This window comes from Bombina bombina, chromosome 3 (assembly GCF_027579735.1).
Source record: "Bombina bombina isolate aBomBom1 chromosome 3, aBomBom1.pri, whole genome shotgun sequence".
Classification (NCBI taxonomy): domain Eukaryota; kingdom Metazoa; phylum Chordata; class Amphibia; order Anura; family Bombinatoridae; genus Bombina; species Bombina bombina.
In genome coordinates this window covers 463,102,616-463,129,256 of record NC_069501.1, presented here as the reverse complement: position 1 = coordinate 463,129,256, position 26,641 = coordinate 463,102,616, and the positions used below count along the sequence as shown (strand labels likewise).

Genomic DNA, 26,641 nt, shown 5'->3' with positions numbered 1-26,641 from the left:
TGTGTTGTGTGTGACACTGACAGACTGAGTGACTCCTCCTGTGTGTGTGTGTTGTGTGTGACACTGACAGACTGAGTGAGTCCTTCTCCTGTGTGTGTGTTGTGTGTGACACTGACAGACTGAGTGACTCCTCCTGTGTGTGTGTGTTGTAAGTGACACTGACAGACTGAGTGAGTCCTTCTCCTGTGCATTTGTGTGTTGTGTGTGACACTGACAGACTGAGTGAGTCCTTCTCCTGTGTGTGTGTGTGTGTTGTGTGTGACACTGACAGACTGAGTGAGTCCTTCTCCTGTGTGTGTGTTGTGTGTGACACTGACAGACTGAGTGACTCCTCCTGTGTGTGTGTGTTGTAAGTGACACTGACAGACTGAGTGAGTCCTTCTCCTGTGCATTTGTGTGTTGTGTGTGACACTGACAGACTGAGTGAGTCCTTCTCCTGTGTGTGTGTGTTGTGTGTGACCCTGACAGACTGAGTGAGTCCTTCTCCTGTGTGTGTGTGTGTGTGTTGTGTGTGACACTGACAGACTGAGTGACTCTTCCTGTGTGTGTGTGTGTGACACTGACAGACTGAGTGAGTCCTTCTACTATGTGTGTGTGTTGTGTGTGACACTGACAGACTGATGGAGACCTTCTCCTGTGTGTGTGTATGTGTGTGTGACACTGACAGACTGAGGGAGACCTTCTCCTGTGTGTGTGTATGTGTGTGAGTGTGTGACACTGACAGACTGAGGGAGACCTTCTCCTGTGTGTGTGTTACACTGACAGACTGAAGGAGACCTTCTCTTGTGTGTGTGGGACACTGACAGACTGAGGGAGACCTTCTCCTGTGGGTGTGACACTGACAGACTGAGGGAGCCTCTCTGCTGTGTGTGTGACATTGATGGAGTGAGGGAGACCTTCTCCTCTGTGTGTGTGTGTGTGTGTGTGTGTGACACTGACAAACTGAGAGAGACCTTCTCCTGTGTGTGTGTGTGACACTGACAGACTGAGGGAGACCTTCTCCTGTGTGTGTGCGACACTGACAGACTGAGGGAATCTCTATGCTGTGTGTGTGACACTGACAGAGTGAGGGAATCTCTATGTTGTGTGTGTGGCACTGACAGAGTGAGGGAGCCTCTATGCTGTGTGTGTTTGTGTATGTGACACTGACAGAGTGAGGGAGCCTCTATGCTGTGTGTGTGTGTGTGTGAAACTGACAGAGTGAGGGAGTCTCTCTCCTGTGTGTGTGTGTGACACTCTTGATCATCAAAAGGTTAGAAAAACAGCACACCTTCTCTGTTTGTAGTGGAGCACGGAATAAAGGACTTGCCAGGTCCGAGTCAATCCAAGTATAAAGAATATTCCAGCCTCCAATTTCTTTAAAAGTCCTTTATTTCATATAGGGTCCTGAGTAGAAATTACAACGTTTCAAGCCTCAACAGGCTCTTAGTCATGATTAAGAGCCTGTTGAGGCTTGAAACGTTGTAATTTCTACTCAGGACCCTATATGAAATAAAGGTCTTTTAAAGAAATTGGAGACAGGAATATTCTTTATACTTGTGTGTGTAACACTGACAGTGTGTGTGTATGTAAACACTAACAGACTGAGGGAGCCTCTCTCCTGTGTGTGTATGACACTGACAGACTGAGGGAATCTCTATGCTGTGTGTGTGACACTGACAGAGTGAGGGAGTCTCTATGTTGTGTGTGTGGCACTGACAGAGTGAGGGAGTCTCTATGCTGTGTGTGTGTGTGTGACACTGACAGAGTGAGGGAGTCTCTCTCCAGTGTGTGTGTGTGACACTGACAGTGTGTGTAAACACTAACAGACTGAGGGAGCCTCTCTCCTGTGTGTGTGTGTGACACTGACAGACTGAGGGAATCTCTATGCTGTGTGTGTGACACTGACAGAGTGAGGGAGTCTCTATGTTGTGTGTGTGGCACTGACAGAGTGAGGGAGTCTCTATGTTGTGTGTGTGGCACTGACAGAGTGAGGGAGTCTCTATGCTGTGTGTGTGTGACACTGACAGAGTGAGGGAGTCTCTCTCCAGTGTGTGTGTGACACTGACAGTGTGTGTAAACACTAACAGACTGAGGGAGCCTCTCTCCTGTGTGTGTGTGTGACACTGACAGACTGAGGGAATCTCTATGCTGTGTGTGTGACACTGACAGAGTGAGGGAGTCTCTATGTTGTGTGTGTGGCACTGACAGAGTGAGGGAGTCTCTATGCTGTGTGTGTGTGTGTGTGTGTGTGACACTGATAGACTGAGGGAGACCTTCTCCTGTGTGTGTGTGTGTGTGACACTGACAGACTGAGGGAGACATTCTCCTATGTGTATGTGTGACACTGACAGACTGAGGGAGACCTTATCCTGTGTGTGTGACAGTGACGGATTGAGGGAGCCTCTCTGCTGTGTGTGTGACACTGACAGAGTGAGGGAGTCTCTATGTTGTGTGTGTGGCACTGACAGCGTGAGGGAGTCTCTATGCTGTGTGTGTGTTTGTGTGACACTGACAGAGTGAGGGAGTCTCTATGTTGTGTGTGTGGCACAGACAGAGTGAGGGAGTCTCTCTCCTGTGTGTGTGTGTGACACTGACAGACTGAGGGAGACCTTCTCCTGTGTGTGTGTGTGTGTGTGTGTGTGTGTGAGTGTGTGACACTGTCAGAGTTAGGGAGTCTCTCTCATGTGTGTGACACTGACAGACTAAGGGAGACCTTCTCCTGTGTGTGTGTGTGACACTGACAGACTGAGGGAGACATTCTCCTGTGTGTGTGACAATAACAGACTGAAGGAGCCTCTTGTGTGTGTGTGTGTGTGTGTGTGTGTATGAGACACTGACGGACTGAGGGAGCCCTTCTCCTGTGTGTGTGTGACACTGACAGACTGAGGGAGTCTCTATGCTGTGTGTGTGTGACACTGACAGAGTGAGGGAGCCTCTCTGCTGTGTGTGTGTGTGACACTGACAGACTGAGTAAGCCCCTCTACAGTGTGTGTGTGTGTGTGTGTGTGTGAGACACTAACAGCCTGAGGGAGCCTCTCCTGTGTGTGTGTGTGTGTGACAATTACGGACTGAGGGTGCCCTTCTCCTATGTGTGTGTGACACTGACAGAGTGAGGGAGTCTCTATTTTGTGTGTGTGACACTGACAGAGTGAGGGAGTCTCTATGTTGTGTGTGTGTGTGTGACATTGGCAGAGTGAGGGAGTCTCTATGCTTTGTGTGTGTGTGTGTGTGTGTGTGTGTGTGACACTGACAGAGTGAGGGAGTCTCTATGTTGTGTGTGTGGCACTGACAGAGTGAGGGAGTCTCTATGTTGTGTGTGTGGCACTGACAGAGTGAGGGAGTCTCTATGTTGTGTGTGTGACACTGACAGAGTGAGGGAGTCTCTATGTTGTGTGTGTGTGTGTGACATTGGCAGAGTGAGGGAGTCTCTATGCTTTGTGTGTGTGTGTGTGTGTGTGTGACACTGACAGAGTGAGGGAGTCTCTATGTTGTGTGTGTGGCACTGACAGAGTGAGGGAGTCTCTATGCTGTGTCTGTGTTTGTGTGACACTCACAGAGTGAGGGAGTCTCTATGTTGTGTGTGTGGCACAGACAGAGTGAGGGAATCTCTCTCCTGTGTGTGTGTGACACTGACAGACTGAGGGTGCCCTTCTCCTATGTGTGTGTGACACTGACAGAGTGAGGGATTCTCTATGCCGTGTGTGTGACACTGACAGAGTGAGGGAGTCTCTATGTTGTGTGTGTGACACTGACAGAGTGAGGGAGTTTCTATGCTTTGTGTGTGTGTGTGAGACACTGATGGACTAAGGCAGCCTCTCTCCTGTGTGTGTGTGTGTGTGTCATTGACAGACTGAGGGAGCCTCTCTCCTGTATGTGTGAAACTGACGGACTGAAGGAGTCTCTATGCTGTGTGTTTGTGTGTGACACTGATGGGGTGAGGGAGACTCTCTCCTCTGTGTGTGTGTGTGTGTGTGTGTGTGTGACATTGACAGACCGAGGGAGCCTTTCTGCTGTGTGTGTGACACTAACAGACTGAGGGAGCCCCTCTTCTGTGTGTGTGACACTGACAGAGTGAGGGAGTCTCTCTCCTGTATGTGTGACACTGACAGACTGAGGGTGCCCTTCTCCTATGTGTGTGTGACACTGACAGAGTGAGGGAGTCTCTATGCTGTGTGTGTGACACTGACAGAGTGAGGGAGTCTCTATGTTGTGTGTGTGTGTGTGACACTGACAGAGTGAGGGAGTCTCTATGTTGTGTGTGGGGCACTGACAGAGTGAGGGAGTCTCTATGTTGTGTGTGTGTGTGTGACACTGACAGAGTGAAGGAGTCTCTATGCTTCGTGTGTGTGTGTGAGACACTGATGGACTAAGGGAGCCTCTCTCCTGTGTGTGTGTGTGTGTGTCATTGACAGACTGAGGGAGCCTCTCTCCTGTATGTGTGAAACTGACGGACTGAATGAGTCTCTATGCTGTGTGTTTGTGTGTGACACTGATGGGGTGAGGGAGACTCTCTCCTGTGTGTGTGTGTGTGTGTGTGTGTGTGTGTGACATTGACAGACTGAGGGAGCCTTTCTGCTGTGTGTGTGACACTAACAGACTGAGGGAGCCTTTCTGCTGTGTGTGTGACACTAACAGACTGAGGGAGCCCCTCTCCTCTGTGTGTGACACTGACAGATTGAGGGAGCCCCTCTCCTGTGTGTGTGACATTGACAGACTGAGGACGCCCGTCTCCTGTGTGTGTGTGTATGTGACACTGACAGACTGAGGGAGCCTCTCTACAGTGTGTTAAACTGACAGTTTTGTGACACAAAGCTGGACAGTGTTCACATGCGTGACTGACCTTAATACAATTATAATTGAACCACATAGTGTAATAACTGCTTCTTTCACCTTAATGCCATCAGAAAAGAAGCAAAACATTGATGTATATATATACTGACAGACTGAGGTTACCTCTCACCTGAGTGTAGGACAGACTAAGGGAGCACCACTAATGTGTAAGACTGACAAACTTTAATTACCCCTATTCTATGTGTGTCCTGTGTGAGTGACTGAGGAAACCCCTCTCCTGTGTGTGTGACACTGACAGAATGAGGAAACCCCTCTCCTGTGTGTGTGACACTGACAGACTGAGGGAGCCTCTCTCTTGTGTGTGTGTGACACTGACAGACTGAGGGAGCCTCTCTTGTGTGTGTGACACTGACAGACTGAGGGAGCCTCTCTCTTGTGTGTGTGACACTGACAGACTGAGGGAGCCTCTCTCTTGTGTGTGTGACACTGACAGACTGAGGGAGCCTCTCTCCTGTGTGTGTGACACTGACAGACTAAGGGAGCCCATCTCCTTTGTGTGTGTGTGTGTGTGACACTGACAGACTGAGGAAACCCCTCTCCTGTGTGTGTGACACTGACAGACTGAGGAAACCCCTCTCCTGTGTGTGTGACACTGACAGACTGAGGAAACCCCTCTCCTGTGTGTGTGACACTGACAGACTGAGGAAACCCCTCTCCTGTGTGTGTGACACTGACAGACTGAGGGAGCCCCTCTCCTGTGTGTGTGACACTGACAGACTGAGGGAACCCCTCTCCTGTGTGTGTGACACTGACAGACTGAGGAAACCCCTCTCCTGTGTGTGTGACACTGACAGACTGAGGAAACCCCTCTCCTGTGTGTGTGACACTGACAGACTGAGGAAGCCTCTCTCTTTTGTTTATATGTGACACTGACAGACTGAGGGAGCCCCTCTCCTGTGTGTGTGACACTGACAGACTAAGGGAGCCTCTCTCTTGTGTGTGTGACACTGACAGACTGAGGGAGCCCCTCTCCTGTGTGTGTGTGACACTGACAGACTGAGGAAACCCCTCTCCTGTGTGTGTGACACTGACAGACTGAGGAAGCCTCTCTCCTGTGTGTGTGACACTGACAGACTGAGGGAGCCCCTCTCCTGTGTGTGTGACACTGACAGACTGAGGAAACCCCTCTCCTGTGTGTGTGACACTGACAGACTGAGGAAGCCTCTCTTGTGTGTGTGACACTGACAGACTGAGGAAACCCCTCTCCTGTGTGTGTGACACTGACAGACTGAGGAAGCCTCTCTTGTGTGTGTGACACTGACAGACTGAGGAAACCCCTCTCCTGTGTGTGTGACACTGACAGACTGAGGGAGCCCCTCTCCTGTGTGTGTGACACTGACAGACTGAGGGAGCCTCTCTTGTGTGTGTGACACTGACAGACTGAGGAAACCCCTCTCCTGTGTGTGTGACACTGACAGACTGAGGGAGCCCCTCTCCTGTGTGTGTGACACTGACAGACTGAGGGAGCCCCTCTCCTGTGTGTGTGACACTGACAGACTGAGGGAGCCCCTCTCCTGTGTGTGTGACACTGACAGACTGAGGGAGCCTCTCTTGTGTGTGTGACACTGACAGACTGAGGAAACCCCTCTCCTGTGTGTGTGACACTGACAGACTGAGGGAGCCCCTCTCCTGTGTGTGTGACACTGACAGACTGAGGGAGCCCCTCTCCTGTGTGTGTGACACTGACAGACTGAGGAAGCCTCTCTCCTGTGTGTGTGACACTGACAGAGTGAGGGAGCCCCTCTCCTGTGTGTGTGACACTGACAGACTGAGGAAACCCCTCTCCTGTGTGTGTGACACTGACAGACTGAGGAAGCCTCTCTTGTGTGTGTGACACTGACAGACTGAGGAAACCCCTCTCCTGTGTGTGTGACACTGACAGACTGAGGAAGCCTCTCTTGTGTGTGTGACACTGACAGACTGAGGAAACCCCTCTCCTGTGTGTGTGACACTGACAGACTGAGGGAGCCCCTCTCCTGTGTGTGTGACATTGACAGACTGAGGGAGCCTCTCTTGTGTGTGTGACACTGACAGACTGAGGAAACCCCTCTCCTGTGTGTGTGACACTGACAGACTGAGGGAGCCCCTCTCCTGTGTGTGTGACACTGACAGACTGAGGGAGACCCTCTCCTGTGTGTGTGACACTGACAGACTGAGGGAGCCCCTCTTCTGTGTGTGTGACACTGACAGACTGAGGGAGACCCTCTCCTGTGTGTGTGACACTGACAGACTGAGGAAACCCCTCTCCTGTGTGTGTGACACTGACAGACTGAGGAAGCCTCTCTCTTTTGTTTATATGTGACACTGACAGACTGAGGGAGCCCCTTTCCTTTGTGTGTGTGTGTGTGTGTGTGAAACTGAGAGACTAAGGAAGCCCCTTTCCTGTGTATGTGTGTCACTGACAGACTGAGGGAGCCCCTTTCCTTTGTGTGTGTGTGTGTGTGTGTGTGTGTGTGTGTGTGAAACTGAGAGACTAAGGAAGCCCCTTTCCTGTGTATGTGTGTCACTGACAGATTGAGGGAGCCCCTCTCCTGAATGTTACCTGATCTTAATGCAATTATAATTGAACCACATAGTGCAATAACTGCTTCTTTCACCTCAATTCCATCAGAAAAGCAATACATTTATGTATACATCTATTCTTTCTAATTCGGAAGCGTGATACATTTGTGAAACACCTATTACTGTAGACATTTATATCTGACTCTCACATGCATTAACAAAAAAAGGAAGTTTTAAAACGTCTTATTTTATGTTATTATTCCTTATCCAACAGTACACCCAGGAAGTGACTGCATGCATATTTGTACAGTAATACTGATCATGCGGCATGCACAATGACGGACACGTGGAGGTGATCGTTGTCATGCAGCAGGTATAGCGGCACTTACTACCTAGCACTGCGTCTCTGTGGGGCACACGCTCTTGGTGGGGGCACGCTCCATAGGATCCTCTCACCAGCACAGGAGGGAAGACAGAAGAGGTGAGAGGTAGAAGTGACCTGGGGGATACGCTTGATCCTGTCACTCCAAGCAGAAGCCCCTCCCCCCAGCCAAACAAGATGCATATAATGTATATTTTGTTGGCACAGCTATTGAAGGGGAAATCTAAGCACAATTATATTTAGGCATAATCACATGTTGCCCATTACAATAAATTAATAAATATTTATTTTAACATATTCACCAAGCAACTCTTAAAAAATTGACATTGTACTATTTTAAATTGTATTACAGTGTTTCCTTCTCTCCACCAACAGATTTATGGGCATTGCCCTTTTCAGCAAACGAGCAGTAAAGGGACATTTAACTCAACATTTCATTAAAGATGACATTATTTATAGGGTAAGTAACTTTGCAATACATTTTCAACATTCATTCTGCCTTATTTTCACATAATGCAGATATGAAATTGTAGTTTTTTCCATTGACCATATAAATAATGAAGCACGTTTCATACAATTCAGGACTCCTTGCAACCTGCACAGTGTTTTCTAGATATGCGCAGGAGCTCATCCACAGCAAAGAAGGAGTGTGTCCCTGGACTGCAAAACAATGCCCATTTAGTTACCAAAATTAATGTGAAATGCTTTTAAAACATGAATGATCAATTTCTGATGCATAAATACAAAAAAGAAAATGCCCCTTTAATTCTGGAGTATCTGTTCTGCACAAACATAAATTTTCTTTTAAGCTAAAGAGACAGCCTACTTGAAAATCGTTGTTTCAAAACATTGATAATCCCTTTATTACCAATCCCCCAATTTTCCATAACCAGCACTGTAATATTAATATACTTTTTACCTCTATGATAACCTGTAACTAAGCCTGTGCAGACTGCCCCTTATCTTAGTACTTTTTTTTAGCTTTTTGCAATCTTGCATTTTAGCCAACAAGGGGAGGTTCTTGTGAAGCCATGATCAATGTGGCACACATGAACTAGCACTGTCTGGCTGCAGTGAAAGATTGTAAAAAGCTAAAAAATAAAGCACTGTGATAAGGGGCGGCATGCAGGGGCTTAGAAACAGGCAATCTTAGAGGTTATAACAATGTTTGTTATGCAAAGCTGGGGAATAGGTATTAAAGGCATTGTCTATCTTTTTAAACAATAACAAAAATCAAGTAGACTGTCCCTTTAAACTAGAAATGTAAATAGATGTTTACTGCTGTTTTGTTTGAGTACAATGTCCCCATAATATTAAATTTAATGATAACGTTTTGGATAATTGAGATGTGTATTATCAATCACATTTTTGTTTTTGACAGAGTAAATATTGATAGTGACAGAGAGATTACACTGGTTGCCAAAGCTCTTAAAGTTCTCTAGCGTTAATAAGAATTCAAGGAACTCTCCAATGTTATCTCAACTGATTAATAATGAAGCAGCGTTCTAAACTTAGTGAATCAGTATCACAGTATTTACATAACCATTGTAGATATTTTGCTCACTGGAGAGATCTGGGAAATATTAGTGAATCTAGAAGGAAACAACAGATAAGAGTAAACCTCATTTAGGGTTGATCACAAGCTTACGCTTGTTTCATTACTTCAGTCTCTCTCTATTTTGTTTTTTTCTGTGATAACAGTTGCAAAAAAATACCACTTACACAAGATTATAATTTCCGCAAAACAACACAAATTGGCCTCAATAATATCTTAATGAAAACACATAATAATTAAAAAAAAATTAGCGGTTTCAGGGGTTTGGTGATTACATCACAGGTTGAAGCCCCCATATGTTGATTAATCCCTTTGAATGGTTAGTAGTGTTGTTAATAGGTGACATACAATTAACAGAACCATAGTTATTTGAACAGGTGTATTATCAGTATAGTGAGCCTATGTGTTTGTTGGGTTAATTATTTGCTATTTTTTATTAGTGTAAAAGTGCTTAATATTAATGCTTTAAAAGAACAGTAAAGTCAAACATTCATGATTAAAAATCAGCTTGCAATTTTAAACATCTTTCCAGTTTTATTATCAATTTTGATAGAATTTAGTTCTCTTGTTGTTTTTTGTTAAAGAGTAGTCTTAGGTGGGCTCAGGAGCGTGCAGGTGTTCTTAGCCATCTGGCAGCAGTGTTTGCAACAATGTTTATAGTAATGTTATACATAGTTGCAAACTTTACTGCTATGGAGTAGCTGTAGCATTATATGATAGCAGTGCATGAAACTATGTACAACATTACTATAAACATTGTTGCAAACACTGCTGCCAGATGGCTAAAGACACCTGCACCCTCCTGAGTTCACTTAGGATTCATCTTTAACAAAGGATACCAAGAGAACTAAGCTAAATTGGAAAGTTATTTAAAATGGCATGCTCTATCCAATCCGTTAAAGTTTCATTTCGACTATACTGTCCCTTTCATTTTAATTAGTTGGTAGCGTTTGTACTTGCTGACATCATCCAATATGGAGGGATAATTTCAGTGTACAAAACAAAAGTGTGGTTTGGAGGTTTCTCAAGTCATTTTAGCTGTGGAATTTGTGAAAATGAAACATGAAAAATGTCCCTGAAAATGTGATGATTATTATAAAGACTTTAAGATTGTGATCAGTAGAAACAGGACTGGTACCTGTTAAGTAAAAGGCTATTTTTTGCCAAACCGCTAATAAAAAAAAGTGCTGTTGATAAACAATAAAACTAACTAGATTGTGATCGAGTTAACATCGACAATGGCTCACCAGCCGCTGTTAACATACAGATAATTATCGACAGCGAGACTGTGATCAACCCTTTCATTTGTATTTCTAAATGTATTGTAAAAGATGAGCAGTAATAAAAATGGCAATTACCCTTAGGTAAATAAATTTCATTTAAATATTTATAGATTGCGAGCTCTTTGGAAGAGGAACTGCTGTGCCAGCAAAATGAATAAATAAATAAATGTACACCACATGCACACGTAAGAAAATATCATGTAAAACAGCTGTTGAGTCTTCATAGTGATCCACAGTGATTGTTTAAGGATTTCAAAAAGGGGGAAAAATCTGAAAATAATTTTTTTGGGGGGTTTTGAATTTTACTGACCTTGAACGTATGTTTACGACTGATGTTGTCAGACGCCTGGACCGGAGAGATCCGAAAACTGAGTAGAGGGATGCTTCCTAAAATTCCTTCCTCCTTCTCATCTAGATAAGAAATACAAAATCAGAAAATAAGAGAAAGAAATAGAAAAAAAAATAAAGATAAAAGACAAATGAGGCTTTAAATAGAAAAGCTAAGTAGAGGTGATGGGCTTAAGGGATTTACTGATGAAGAGAAAGATACAGAGTAAAAAAAGATGGTTGGTGCACAAGAAAAGAATGATACAAAGTCAAAGAAGTTAGAGCAGATACAAAAAATATATATATATAAAAGTCCAAAATAGTATGAGAGTGGATGATGAAGATAAATGGAATAACTGGTTGTACACAGACAAACTGTATAGAAGATGCGAGACAGAGGGAAAGGTATACAAAGAGTTAGAGAGAGAAGTGAGATAGACATTTGGGTCCTGATAGAATAAATAAACCTAATAAAACTGCCCGTCCTAGTGCACAACACGTTGATGAAGTTCTCACTGGCTGTGATAGGACCAGGAATTTTTCAAGTGAACCCAAAGCTTCTGAGTGTGTGAGGGTTGCGTGGGAAGGTTGTGAATATCCAGAAAACACACAAAACAATACGTGGCTGATAAATAATTCACAAATTTCCCGCCCAGTCTAAGCCCAGGTGAACAAGAGGGAGGGAACACCAGCTGGCAGCAGTAGGAGAGCCTCAAGCGATTAATGCAAAGGAGGGAGGGAGACAGGGCTGAACGATGGCAGAGACTTTCCCCTGAAATTGTTAGATGGCTGAGAGGTTAGGGTATTGTCAGGGGGAATTGTTTTTGTCACTTCTGTGACACATTAAAGAGATTTACCTTTGTAATAGAAGAGGCAACGATCGACAAGGACAAACCAGCGCTTGTTCCATTGCTTTACCCCGGAGCTGGCCTGCAAGGAATAGAGAAAGTGACAGCAGATGAGGCAGATTAAAATGAGAGAGGGAAAGTGAAAGTTCAAAAAGAGATTGAGGAAGAGTGGAAGTTGGGAAGGAGGAGATGTGACAGGATAGGAGACAGATATCTGCAATGTCACTTAAGTATAGCAAGGGAAAGTGACAGACAGGGGATAAAGAGTGAATGTTATGGGATAGAGGAAGGAGGCATGTGACAGGAAAAGGGATGCACAGAGGGAGAAAACATGACAGTAGACAGGGTGAGTGAGGGGTTACAGGTAGATATCTGACAGGAGAGGGGTTACAGAGTAAGAGAATGAGAGACCGGATATGTGACAGGAGAAGGGGGGGTACAGAGACAGGATATGTGACAAGAGAGAGGGGGTACAGAGACAGGATATGTGACAGGAGAGAGGGGGTACAGAGACAGGATATGTGACAGGAGAGAGAGGGTACAGAGACTGGATATGTGACAAGAGAGAGGGGGTACAGAGACAGGATATGTGACAGGAGAGAGGGGGTACAGATACAGGATATGTGACAGGAGAGAGGGGGTACAGATACAGGATATGTGACAGGAGAGAGGGGGTACAGATACAGGATATGTGACAGGAGAGAGGGGGTACAGATACAGGATATGTGACAGGAGAGAGGGGGTACAGATACAGGATATGTGACAGGAGAGAGGGGGTACAGATACAGGATATGTGACAGGAGAGAGAGGGGGTACAGATACAGGATATGTGACAGGAGAGAGAGGGGGTACAGATACAGGATATTTAACAGGAGAGAGGGGGTACAGATACAGGATATGTGACAGGAGAGATAGGATATGTGACAGGAGAGAGAGGGGGTACAGAGACAGGATATGTGACAGGAGAGAGAGGGGGTACAGAGACAGGATGTGTAACAGGAGAGAGAGGGGGTACAGAGACAGGATGTGTGACAGGAGAGAGGGGGTGCAGAGACAGGATGTGTGACAGGAGAGAGAGGGGGTACAGATACAGGATATGTGACAGGAGAGAGGGGGTGCAGAGACAGGATATGTGACAGGAGAGATAGGATATGTGACAGGAGAGAGAGGGGGTACAGAGACAGGATGTGTGACAGGAGAGAGAGGGGGTACAGAGACAGGATGTGTGACAGGAGAGAGAGGGGGTACAGAGACAGGATGTGTGACAGGAGAGAGGGGGTACAGAGACAGGATGTGTGACAGGAGAGAGAGGGTGTACAGAGAACAGGATGTGTGACCGGAGAGAGGGGGTACAGAGACAGGATGTGTGACAGGAGAGAGGGGGTACAGATACAGGATATGTGACAAGAGAGAAAGGGGGTACAGAGATCGGATATGTGACAGGAGAGAGAAGGGGTACAGAGACCGGATATGTGACAGGAGAGAGGGGGTACAGAGATCAGATATGTGACAAGAGAGAGGGGGTACAGAGACCAGAATTGTGACAGGAGAGAAGGGGTACAGAAACCGGATATGTGACAGGAGAGAGGGGGTACAGAGACAGGATATGTGACAGGAGAGAGAGGGGGTACAGAGACAGGATATGTGACAGGAGAGAGAGGGGGTACAGAGACAGGATATGTGACAGGAGAGAGAGGGGGTACAGAGACCGGATATGTGACAAGAGAGAGGGGGTACAGAGACCGGATATGTGACAGGAGAGAGCCTGATGTTCTAGGGAAACAGAAAAGATAGAAATAAGGAGAGAGAGATAGAGAGAAAAAGAAAGAGAGAGAAGAGGCAGAAGAGGGGACCAGAGAGGAAATTATATACCAGATAATAGAAAGATAAGGAATATGAGAGGAAAGAGGACCACAAAAGGACATTTTAGCAGAAGAGGGGACAGAGGGGGAGATGGGGCTTTACATGCGAGGAGGGGGTATGAGTAGCACAGAGGTGAGAATGGACCGATTTAAATAGATAAAAGGCATATAGCATATGAATATTAATGAGAGGAGGTGTGATAATATACATAGACACAAAATATGATAAACAAAAGTCCTATCGTTCTATAACATCCATATAAAGAGGGGTTCCATACTAGTAAATACAGTTTCTAAGCTGAAGGGCAGTGAAACTACATAAGTCATTGAAAAGTAACTTGGAGATGCCAAAGGTGCCACTCCCTTTCTATTTCGCTCACCTGTTTATACAGCCAGCCGGTCTTTATGACTTCTGCATTCGGATTCCTTTTCATGGAGTTGGAACGCTTGCCAAAGGCAATTCCTTTCTTGGACGGTCGTGAGGGCTTCAGAGAACAAAAGATGCAAAACTGTCATTTGACCTCTACATCACAAACACTACTAGAGAAAAATGGCAAACAAGCCTCATTCTGTCTTCAATTTGGTCTCTAAGTATCACAATGTATAGAAGCCTATAACGATTGGAAGTAAAACCCACATAAATGAAGAGATACAGGACTACTTGAGTCTGGATTTAATGGAACCAAAAAAAGTTTTTTTCATTATTCAGATAGAGAATGCAATTTAAATGTACAGTCTGCTTGAAGTTTTTATTGTTTAAAAAGATAGATAATCCCTTTATTACCCAGTCCCCAGTTTTACATAACCAACACAGTTATATTAATATAATGTTTACCTCTGTGATTACCTTGTATCTAAGCCTCTGCAGACTGCCCCCTTATTTCAGTTTTTTTATTTTTACAAACTTGCTTTTTAGCCAATCAGCGTTGACTCCCAGGTAACTCCACGGGAGTGAGCACAATGTTATCTATAAACCACACATGAACTAGGGCTGTCTAATTGTGATAAACTGTCAAAATGCACTGAGATAAGAGGCGGCCTTCAAGGGATTAGAAATCAGTTTATGAGCCTACCTAGGTTGAGCTTTCAACAAAGAATACAAAGAGAACAAAGCAAATTTGATGATAAAAGTAGATTGGAAAGTAGTTTAAAATTTCATGTCCTATCTACATTATCTACATTATATGTGACAGGAGAGAGGGGGTACAGAGGCAGGATATGTGACAGGAGAGAGGGGGTAAAGAGATAGGATATGTGACAGCAGATAGGGGGTACAAGACAGGATATGTGACAGGAGAGATAGGGGGTACAGAGACTGGATATGTGACAGGAGAGAGGGGGTACAGAGACAGGATATGTGACAGGAGAGAGGGGGTACAGAGACAGTATATGTGACAGGAGAGAGGAGGTACAGAGACAGGATATGTGACAGGAGAAAGGGGGTACAGAGACAGGATATGTGACAGGAGAGACAGGAGATGTGACAGGAGAGACAGGATATGTGACAGGAGAGAGAGGGGGTACAGAGACAGGATGTGTGACAGGAGAGAGGGGGTACAGATACAGGATATGTGACAGGAGAGAGGGGGTACAGAGACAGGATATGTGACAGGAGAGATGGGAGGTACAGAGACAGGATATGTGACAGGAGAGAGGGTGTACAGAGACCATATATGTGACAGGAGAGAGGGGGTACAGAGACAGGATATATGACAGGAGAGAGGGGGTACAAAGACAGGATATGTGACAGGAGAGAGAGGGGGGTACAGACACCGGATATGTGACAGGAGAGAGGGGGTGCAGAGACAGGATATGTGACAGGAGAGAGGGGGTATAGAGACCGTATATGTGACAGGAGAGAGAGGGTACAGAGAAAGGATATGTGACAGGAGAGAGAGGGTACAGAGACAGGATATGTGACAGGAGAGAGGGGGTACAGAGACAGGATATGTGACAGGAGAGAGAGGGGGGTACAGACACCGGATATGTGACAGGAGAGAGGGGGTGCAGAGACAGGATATGTGACAGGAGAGAGGGGGTACAGAGACAGGATATGTGACAGGAGAGAGGGGGTGCAGAGACCGGATATGTGACAGGAGAGAGAGGGTACAGAGACCGGATATGTGACAGGAGAGAGGGGGTGCAGAGACCGGATATGTGACAGGAGAGAGGGGGTACAGAGACAGGATATGTGACAGGAGAGAGGGGGTACAGAGACAGGATATGTGACAGGAGAGAGGGGGTAAAGAGATAGGATATGTGACAGGAGAGAGGGGGTACAGAGACCGGATATGTGACAGGAGAGAGGGGGTACAGAGACAGGATATGTGACAGGAGAGAGGGGGTACAGAGACAGGATATGTGACAGGAGAGAGGGGGTACAGAGACAGGATATGTGACAGGAGAGAGGGGGTACAGAGACAGGATATGTGACAGGAGAGAGAGGGTACAGAGACGGGATATGTGACAGGAGAGAGGGGGTACAGAGACAGGATATGTGACAGGAGAGAGAGGGTAAAGAGACAGGATATGTGACAGGAGAGAGAGGGTACAGAGACGGGATATGTGACAGGAGAGAGGGGGTACAGAGACAGGATATGTGACAGGAGAGAGGGGGTAAAGAGACAGGATATGTGACAGGAGAGAGAGGGTACAGAGACGGGATATGTGACAGGAGAGAGGGGGTACAGAGACAGGATATGTGACAGGAGAGAGAGAGGGGGTACAGACACCGGATATGTGACAGGAGAGAGGGGGTGCAGAGACAGGATATGTGACAGGAGAAAGGGGGTGCAGAGACAGGATATGTGACAGGAGCGAGAGGGTAAAGAAACAGGATATGTGACAGGAGCGAGAGGGTAAAGAAACAGGATATGTGACAGGAGAGAAGGGATACAGAGACAGGATATGTGACAGGAGAGAGGGGGTACAGAGACAGGATATGTGACAGGAGAGAGAGGGTACAGAGACAGGATATGTGACAGGAGAGAGAGGGTACAGAGACAGGATGTGTAACAGGAGAGAGAGGGTACAGAGACATGATATGTGACAGGAGAGAGGGGGTACAGAGACATGATATGTGACAGGAGAGAGGGGGTACAGAGACAGGATATGTGACAGGAGAGAGGGGGTACAGAGACAGGATATGTGACAGGAGAGAGAGGGTACAGAGACAGGATATGTGACAGGAGAGATAGGGGGTACAGAGACTGGATATGTGACAGGAGAGAGGGGGTACAGAGACAGGATATGTGACAGGAGAGAGGGGGTGCAGAGACAGGATATGTGACAGGAGAGAGGGGGTACAGAGACAGGATATGTGACAGGAGAGAGGGGGTACAGAGACAGGATATGTGACAGGAGAGAGAGGGTACAGAGACAGGATATGTGACAGGAGAGAGGAGGCACAGAGACAGGATATGTGACAGGAGAGAGGGGGTAAAGAGACAGGATATGTGACAGGAGAGAGGAGGCACAGAGACAGGATATGTGACAGGAGAGAGGGGGTAAAGAGACAGGATATGTGACAGGAGAGAGGGGGTACAGAGACAGGATATGTGACAGGAGAGAGGGGGTACAGATATATGATATGTGACAGGAGAAAGGAGGTACAGAGACAGGATATGTGACAGTAGAGATAGGGGGTACAGAGACAGGATATGTGACAGGAGAGAGAGGGTACAGAGACAGGATATTTGACAGTAGAGATAGGGGGTACAGAGACAGGATATGTGACAGGAGAGAGAGGGTACAGAGACAGGATATGTGACAGTAGAGATAGGGGGTACAGAGACAGGATATGTGACAGGAGAAAGGAGGTACAGAGACAGGATATGTGACAGGAGAGAGGGGGTACAGAGACAGGATATGTGACAGGAGAGAGGGGGTACAGAGACAGGATATGTGACAGGAGAGAGGGGGTACAGAGACAGGATATGTGACAGGAGAGAGGGGGTACAGATATAGGATATGTGACAGGAGAAAGGAGGTACAGAGACAGGATATGTGACAGGAGAGAGAGGGTACAGAGACAGGATATTTGACAGTAGAGATAGGGGGTACAGAGACAGGATATGTGACAGGAGAGAGAGGGTACAGAGACAGGATATGTGACAGTAGAGATAGGGGGTACAGAGACAGGATATGTGACAGGAGAAAGGAGGTACAGAGACAGGATATGTGACAGTAGAGAGAGGGGGTACAGAGACACCCCTGTTACTGCTGCATGATATAGAAAGGGTGCAGAAAGCTATTTGCAGCTTAATCTAAATAATAATAATAATAATATTTTTTGGCAGATGTGCTTCTTTTTTATGCATGATAGAATTTTTTTAGTAGAATTTCCCTTTAACAAACAGTGAGCCCATTACAGAAGTACAGCAAACTCTCCTGCTGGGTTATAGTATGGGAGCATTTAATAGACAAACGTGTGCCTCACGTTTTTATCGGTATTTATATTCTTTTGAAGTTGCATTACATAGATCAAAGGCAGTGGCTTGATCCGCAGTGGCACATCTTTTTTTAAAATATGATAGTTTTGTTGCAGTAAACTACAGTTCCTTGGAATGGAATTAAAATAATCATAATGACAAATTTTTCACGGATGGTAAAAAAAAAAAATATCTAGAGACATTATAGTGGAAAAATGACATGCTCTAATTCGTCAGAGGATATAACTTTAACACAAGAGATTCTCCAATGCAGTGTGTCCAATCTCCCGTTATATTATATTATTATCTCCCGTTATTATAAAATAAAAAAATGGCATGCTTTAATTCCATCCTGCAGTGCTATGTGCTAGAAAATGGGTTAAACACATAGTTAAAGTACCACCCGGAAGCCACAGAGCAATGCTGGTCCTGAGTGGAAACTACAAGTTACCCAAAAAGCAGTAGATTGGCTCACCAGCCATGTCCACTAGGGACTAGCAGTTCTATGGAGCTCCCAAGTGATATTTTATCCATGTGTTTAAACCCAAAGGGGTTAAACACATAGCAGTGATGGGTCAAATCAGAGCATGTACTTTCTTTCACTATAAAGGTCAAATTTAAAGGGACAGTCTACCACAGAATTGTTATTGTTTTAAAAGATAGATAATCCCTTTATTACCCATTCCCCAGTTTTGCATAACCAACACAGTTATATTAATATACTTTTTACCTCTGTGATTACCTTGTATCTAGGAACCTTCTTCCAGCCCCCTGATCACATGACTGTGACTGTTTATTATCTATTGTCTTACATTTAGCATTGTGTTGTGCTAGATCTTAAATAACTTTCTGTGCCTGAACAGTGTTATCTATATAGCCCACGTGTACTTTCTGTCTCTTTGTGTTGAAAAGATATTCAAAAAGCATGTGACAAGAGGCAGCCCTCAAAGGCTTAGAAATTAGCATATGAGCCTACCTAGGTTTAGTTTAAACTAAGAATACCAAGAGAAAAAAGCAAATTTGATGATAAAAGTAAATTGGAAAGTCAATTAAAATTAAAAGTCCTATCTGAATAATGAAAGTTTAATTTATACTTGACTGTCCCTTTAAACTTTCCTGATAAGGATTGAGCATACAATTTTAAAAACTTTCATATTTACTTTTCCCTTGCTAGCCTTTGTTGAAAATCATCTCCTTTCCATCATAGCATATGGAGGTAGGCATGTGACTTGAGCACTATAGATCTGCGGTGTTTACAACAATGTTTGTACCACAATATATTTTACAAGCTACATAATGTAAAAAAAATAATGTTTTTTTTCATGTCATTTTAAGTTTTTATAAAGGGACACTAAAGTCACAATTAAACGTTTATGATTCCGTCAGAGCATGCAGTTTTAAGAGACTTTCTAATTTACTTCCATTATGAAATTGTGCACAGTCTTTTTATCTGAAACCGTTCTGAGGCACCAGCTTCTACTGAGCATGTGCAAGAGTTCACAGTATATACTTATATACATCTGTGATTGGCTGATGACGTCACATGATACAAGGGGCTGGCAAAATGAAGTAAATTTGAAAATATATCAGAAAACTATCTACTGCTAATTTAAAATTCTGAATAATTAATATTGCATTGTCTTTTTATTATGCACTTGTTGATAATGCAGCTCTATTGTATTTATAGGGACACGAAACCCACATTTTTCCTTTCATTATTCAGATAGTGAATACAATTTTAAAACGTTTCGAATTTACTTCTATTATTAAATTTGCTTCAGTCTCGTGTTATTCTAAATGAGGAAAACAGCAGTGAGCATTCTGGAGATATTTATCTTATTCTAACATAGGATACAGAGTTGTTATGGGACACCCTGCTTGGGTGCAATGCACACTGGGAATTCTCTAGGACAAGCTCTTACCCTAATGCTTGGGCCATCTGGAGGTGTGTCAGACACCATAGTGTATGAGGAGTTTTCGCTGGATTTATTCGTAGGACGTTTGCCACCTGCCTCAGCACTCATGTCAGACCTGAGGAGGGTGAAACCACAGAGTTGACATTAAAAAGACATAAAACTTAACTCTATTAAAAAAATATTACACATAAAAAACTGCAAAGTTGTTTTGCCTGGTTTTTCTGCAAGGACATTAAAGGGACACTGTACACTAGTTTTTTCTTTGCATAAATGGTTTTGTAGATTATCTATTTTTATAGCCCATATGGGAGTGTTTTTGTAACAATGTATAGTTTTTCTTATTTATTAATAACGTTGTTCTGATTTTCAGACTCCTAACCAAGCCCCAAAATATCAGATGTAGACCGAAGTCTACAGACTCCTGCTTGATTCTGGTTGTGTAATGGGTCTTTTCATATGCAGAGGAGGGGTCGGCTCTTCCTGCTTTATCAGCCCCTTTCAGTGGGTGTCCCAGCCTAACTTCATCACCAGTGCTAAACTGGGAGCTTCTAAATAAGTTTTTAAAAAGTTTTATAATGGATTTTTTTTATCAGTATCTGTGCACATTCTTCTTTATAGTAGTGTCTATTACATGCAGTTATATAAAAAATGGTGTATACTGTCCCTTTAAACACTTCTTGCTTTTGTGTAAAAAAATGTCATTGTCCCACACCCTCTAGAGAGGCCACAAAGTAAAATCTGTAACCTAGGTGTTCAAAATGCTGTGAAGCCTGTGTCAGAATTGGAAAACACTTTTCAGAATTAAATTACAGGAAAAAGAATGGCAAAACGAGTTATTTTACTACTCACAATTAAAATGATCCCCCCTTTAATGTGCTCCAAATTATCCAATTTATCTGCTGGAATGAATTAAATTGTTTACAATTAATTTGTTTACCTTTATTTTGTCTTTTGAAATAGTTGTTTTTGCCCGATGTATACCCACCTATACTGAAAATGTCAATACTTAAATACTGGTTATAGAAAAACAACGTAAATAAGAAGGTTTAGAAGAAAAAAAATCACACTCCCAGTGGGTAATTGTAAGTAATGGTCTTACTGTGTATAGATTGATAAGATAAGGAGGATTTTGTTTAAATATAGAGAGATAAGCTAATGTGGTCTGCTCTCCATAGAAGCTCAGCCCATTTAATTGGGTTGTGGTTTAAGTTACGACACAACTATTTCATATACAAAAATAAATCTAAAGGAACAATTTCCCATACATTTTATACTCTGCAGGTGGTCGTCGTTGTAAACACATTCAGAGGAAAACAATTTTACAGTCAGTATAATGTCTCTTTAACTCAGAAAATTGTGTTTTTCCTCTGTGATCAGAGGTCTGTGCGAGGTCAATTCTATTGGTTGATCCAATCAGCCAATCGGATTGAACTTCAATCCGATTGGCTGATTAAATCAACCAATCAGATTTTTCCTACCTTAATTCCAATTGGCTGATAGAATCCAATCAGCCAATCGGAATTCGAGGGACGCCATCTTGGATGACGTCATTTAAAGAAATATTAATTTGTTGTTAGTCGTCGGCCTGGAAGGATGCTCCGTGCCGGAGGTCTTCAAGATGGAGCCGTTCCTCGTCCGATGGATGAAGACAGAAGATGCCGCTTGGATGAAGACGTCTGCCGGTCCGGATGTCCTCTTCTGCCTGGATAGGATGAAGACTTCTGCCGGTCTGGATGTCCTCTTCTGCCCCATCGGATGAAGACTTCGGCCCGGCTGGGTGAAGACGGCTCAAGGTAGGGTGATCTTCAATGGGGTAGTGTTAGTTTTTTTTAAGGAGGGATCAGGTGGGTTTTAGAGTAGGGGGTGTGTGGGTGGTGGGTTGTAATGTTGGGGGGGATGTTCTTTTTTTATAGGTAAAAGAGCTGATTACTTTGGGGCAATGCCCCGCAAAAGGCCCTTTTAAGGGCTAATTGTAATTTAGTTTAGGATAGGGAATTTTATTATTTTGGGGGGCTTTTTTATTTTATTAGGGGGCTTAGATTAGGTGTAATTAGTTTAAACTTCTTGTAATATTTTTTTATTTTTTGTAATTTAGTGTTTGTTTTTTGTACTATAGTTTAGTTTATTTAATTGTACTTTATTTTAGATAATTGTAGTTAATTTATTTAATTAATTTATTGATAGTGTAGTGTTAGGTGTATTTGTAACTTAGGTTAGGATTTATTTTACAGGTAATTTTGTAATTATTTTAACTAGGTAGCTATCAAATAGTTATTAACTATTTAATAGCTATTGTACCTAGTTAAAATAAATACAAAGTTGCCTGTAAAATAAATATAAATCCTAAAATAGCTACAATGTAATTATTAATTATATTGTAGCTATCTTAGGGTTTATTTTATAGGTAAGTATATAGTTTTAAATAGGAATAATTTAGTTAATAATAGTAATATTATTTATATTTATTTAAATAATAATTAAGTTAGGGGGGTGTTAGGGTTAGACTTAGGTTTAGGGGGTAATACATTTAATGTAGGTGGCGGCGGTGTAGGGGGGTCAGATTAGATGTTAATATATTTAATGTAGGTGGCGGTGGTGTAGGGGGGGTCAGATTAGAGGTTAATATATTTAATGTAGGTGGCGGCGGTGTAGGGGGGTCAGATTAGAGGTTAATATATTTAATGTAGGTGGCGGCGGTGTAGGGGGGTCAGATTAGAGGTTAATATATTTAATGTAGGTGGCGGCGGTGTAGGGGGGTCAGATTAGAGGTTAATATATTTAATGTAGGTGGCGGCGGTGTAGGGGGGTCAAATTAGGGGTTAATAAATTTAATGTAGCATACACTTTATTTAGGTGTGGCGGGGTCCGGGAGCGGCGGTTTAGGGGGTTAAACACTTTATTTAGGTGCGAAACACATAAAAAAGAGATCCTGATAGGGGCGCACAATATCGAATGGTAACCCAATATAGCAATGAATATGCAAGTATGACAGAAATATAATATATATATATATATATATATATATATATATATATATATATATATATATAGAACCGTATAGTCCCTTTTGAGACTCAGAGTCCCAGGTAGATCCAAATCAGAGATAAGCGATGGATCCGTTCAGCAAAATAGATCAAATCAGTCGAGCCGCTCTCTCCTCACATCAAAATGGGCTGACGTCTAGAAGGAAAAAGGAAAAAAGAGAGGCGCTTGTGTGTACCAGTCAAAACAGAACAGAGGTTGAGTACAGCCAACAGGGTACTCAAATGTTTCAATAGCACTCATACAGTGCTATCAGACGCATACTGGGCAATACCAGCAACCCAGCTTGCTGGAATTCCGTGTGTGCAGGAACACTTGTACTTTAAATCCTTGGAACAGGATCACAGGAACCACTCCAGCAGCAGAAGGCCAAGGGGCCAACAAATCCAATCCCCAATAGGGAAATAGGTAATAGGTGGTGGGTGTATATAAAGATCAGTCCAGGTTCCAATAAAATTAAAAGTAAAATTTAAAATTTATTAACAATAAAAACAGGAACCAACAGGCAGGGCACATGAGAACCCTCCTTGTACACATGCAATGCGTTTCTCAGCACCAACGCTGTTTCATCAGGCATCTGATGCTTGATGAAACAGCGTTGGTGCTGAGAAACTACGTCCGACAGGTGAAATATACGTGCCGCATTTATATGCGGTGCTGTATATAGGATACCAAACCTGCGCAAAAAACGGCGTCGCCGGCTTTTGCGGGCGACGCTGCATATTGGATGGGGCCCCTCACCGGCAACCAGTTAAAATAGTGAAAAATTGACTCAACCTTTCTGTTGTGTGTCTCTGTGTACCATACTGAGCAGGGAGAAGAGAATGAGCATCAAATAATTGTCCAAGGATTTGAGAACAATAATTGTGGAAAAGCATGGACAATCTAAAGGTTATAAGTCTCTAGAGATCTTAATGTTCCTATGTCCACTATGCGCAACATTGACAAGAAGTTTATAGCCCATGGCACTGTAGCTAATCTCCCTGGACGTGGACGAATGAGAAAAATTGATCAAAGATTGCAATGAAGGTTTGTTCGAATGGTGGATAAAGAAACTCGATCAACTTCCAGACAAATTCAAGATGACCTTATGACACATAGTACAAATGTGTCAGCTCGCACTATACGTCGCCATCTAAATGAAAAGGGACGCTATTGTAGGAGACCCAGGAGGACCCCACTGCTGACACAGACACATAAAAAGGCCAGATTGGAGTTTTCCAAAACTTACCTGAGGAAGCCAAAATCCTTTTGGGAGAATGTGCTGTGGACAGACTAAACAAAATTACAGCTTTTTGGTAAAGCCCATCATTCAGCTGTTTTCACTTTCAGAAAAGAAATTAGGCTTTTAAAGAAAAGAATACAGTCCATACTGTCAAACATGGTGGAGGTTCACTCATGTTTTGGGGTTGCTTTGCTGCTTAAGGCACTGGATGTCTTGACTGTGTGCATGGCATTATGAAATCTGAAGACTACCAAAGAATTCTGTGGTGCAATTTAGGGCCCAGTGTCAGAAAGTTGGGTCTCCATCAGAGGTCATGGGTCTTACAGCAGGACAATGACCCAAAGCACACATCAAAATGCACCCAGAAATGGTTTAAGACAAAGCGCTGGAGAGTACTGAACTGGCAAGCAATGAGTCCAGATCTCAATCCCATAGAGCACCTGTGGAGAGATCTCAGAACAGCAGTTGGGAAAAGGAACTCTTCCAATCTGAGAGACCTGGAGCAATTGACGAAAGAAGAGTGGTCCAAAATTCCATTAGAGAGGTGTAAGAAACTCATTGATGGTTACAGGAAGCGATTGATTTCAGTTATTTTTTCCAAGTGGTGTGCTACCAAATATTAAATTAAGGGTGCCAATAATTTTGTCCAGTCAATTTTTGGAGTTTTGAGTAGAATGTGTCAGATTTGGCTTTTTTTCTCCATTTTTTTTGTGTCATACCAATATAAACAAAAGAAATAAACATGAGAACACCTAAAGATTTGTAATTGCAACAATTTTCTGGGCGAAGTGGTGCATTATCTGACGGAAATGCAGGGGTGCCAATATTTTTGGCCGTTACTGTATATATATATATATATGTGTGTGTGTATTTTATGTGTGTGTATACATACCTCCCGACATTTCAAAATTCAAAAAAGGGACAGTCCCCCGGCGGCAAAAAATTGAAATGTGGTGGGCAGGAGCAGGGACGGGGCTTAAAAAAAATCATAAGACCAAAGTAATATAAATAAAATTCTAAATAAAGTCATATCTTTTAATACTCTTAGGCAGCAAATCAAACACAAGCTCAAACCACTGGTATCTATCTATCTATCTATCTATTGGGTACTTGTAAAGCACAAACTAATCCCCCGTGAGGGTCTCAAGGCGCTATGGGAGGGGGGGGGGAGAGGGGGCTAAGGGAAGACGATTCAGTCGAAGAGCCAGGTCTTGAGGTCCTTCCTGAAGTTTGTAAGGGAGGTGGATTGTCTGAGGTGCAGAGGGAGGGAGTTCCATGACCTTTCTGTAATATAGGAGAAGGATTTTCCTCCAGCTGTTTTTTTCTTGATGCGGGGGATGACTGCGAGTGCTGGGTCGGCAGAGCAGAGTTGTCTGGAGGGGGTGTAGAAATTGACACCGTGGTTGATGTATTCAGGACCGATGTTGTGGAGGGCCTTGAATGCATTGGTTAGGAGCTTGGAGGTGATTCTCTTGTTGACGGGGAGCCAGTGTAGGTTCCTTAGGGGTTCGGTGATGTGGTTTTGGCGAGGGATGTCGAGGATGAGTCTGGCCGAGGTGTTCTGAATGTGTTGGAGTTGTTTCTGGAGCTTGATGGTGGACCCGTAATCCAGTCGACTACTGACGAGGGTGTGGGTGACAGATTTTCTAGTTTCGGTGGGTATCCACTTGAAGATTTTTCGCAGTAGGTGGAGTATGTGAAAATAAGTCGAAGAGACGGCATTGACTTGGCGGCCCATGGAAATTGATGGTCGAGGATGACGCCTAGATTTAGTGCATGGTGTGTTGGAGTTGGAGGGTGTCCGAGGGCTGTGGGCCACCAGGAGTCATCCCATGCAGATTTGGTGGGTCCGAGGAGGAGGATTTCGGTCTTGTCAGTGTTGAGTTTGAGACGGTTGTTGTTCATCCAGGTGGCGATTGCTGTAAGTCCTTCGTGGACATTTTTCTTGGCAATGGCAGGGTCTCGGGTGAGTGAGATGATTAACTGGGTGTCGTTGGCATAGGAGACAATGTTAAGGTTGTGTTGTCGGACGATAGCGGTGAGGGGGGCCATGTAGATGTTGAAGAGGGTGGGGCTAAGAGAAGAGCCTTGAGGTACGCCGCAGATGATTGCTGTGGGATTGGAGGAGAAGGGTGGGCGTCTGACTTTCTGGGTTCTGCCGCTGAGGAAGGAGGTGATCCATTTCAGGGCCTTATTGCGGATACCAGCATTGTGTAGGCGCGTGAGGAGGGTGCTGTGGGCTACAGTGTCAAATGGGGCTGAGAGGTCTAGAAGGATGAGGGCGGCAGTCTCTTGGTCGAGCAGGGTGCGGATGTCGTCTGTGGCGGCGAGGAGGGCGGTCTCTTTGCTATGATTGCTCCTGAAACCGGATTGGGAGGGGTCCAAGATGAAATCTATCCACTCCGTGGTTGGTCTCGATGTGGTCAACAAGTTGTG

The 26,641-nt window shown here is 44.0% G+C and overlaps 1 protein-coding gene across 9 annotated transcripts in view; it reads right to left on the bottom strand.

Annotated features, from left to right (window-relative positions):
• PLEKHA6 (pleckstrin homology domain containing A6) overlaps window positions 1–26,641 on the bottom strand; it is a 300,893-nt gene that overhangs the window by 84,136 nt on the left and 190,116 nt on the right. For 7 of the 9 annotated variants that reach the window (XM_053706706.1, XM_053706697.1, XM_053706698.1 and 4 more), the window contains exons 3-6: window positions 19,945–20,053; window positions 13,973–14,077; window positions 11,740–11,812; window positions 10,866–10,966 (exon numbers count right to left, since the gene is read on the bottom strand). In XM_053706706.1, coding sequence (XP_053562681.1) covers window positions 10,866–10,966; window positions 11,740–11,812; window positions 13,973–14,077; window positions 19,945–20,053 — 388 coding nt within the window. Of the gene's footprint in view, window positions 1–7,724; window positions 9,882–10,865; window positions 10,967–11,739; window positions 11,813–13,972; window positions 14,078–19,944; window positions 20,054–26,641 lie in introns of those variants that run through there. The other 2 variants (XM_053706703.1, XM_053706705.1) reach the window with 1 other exon arrangement.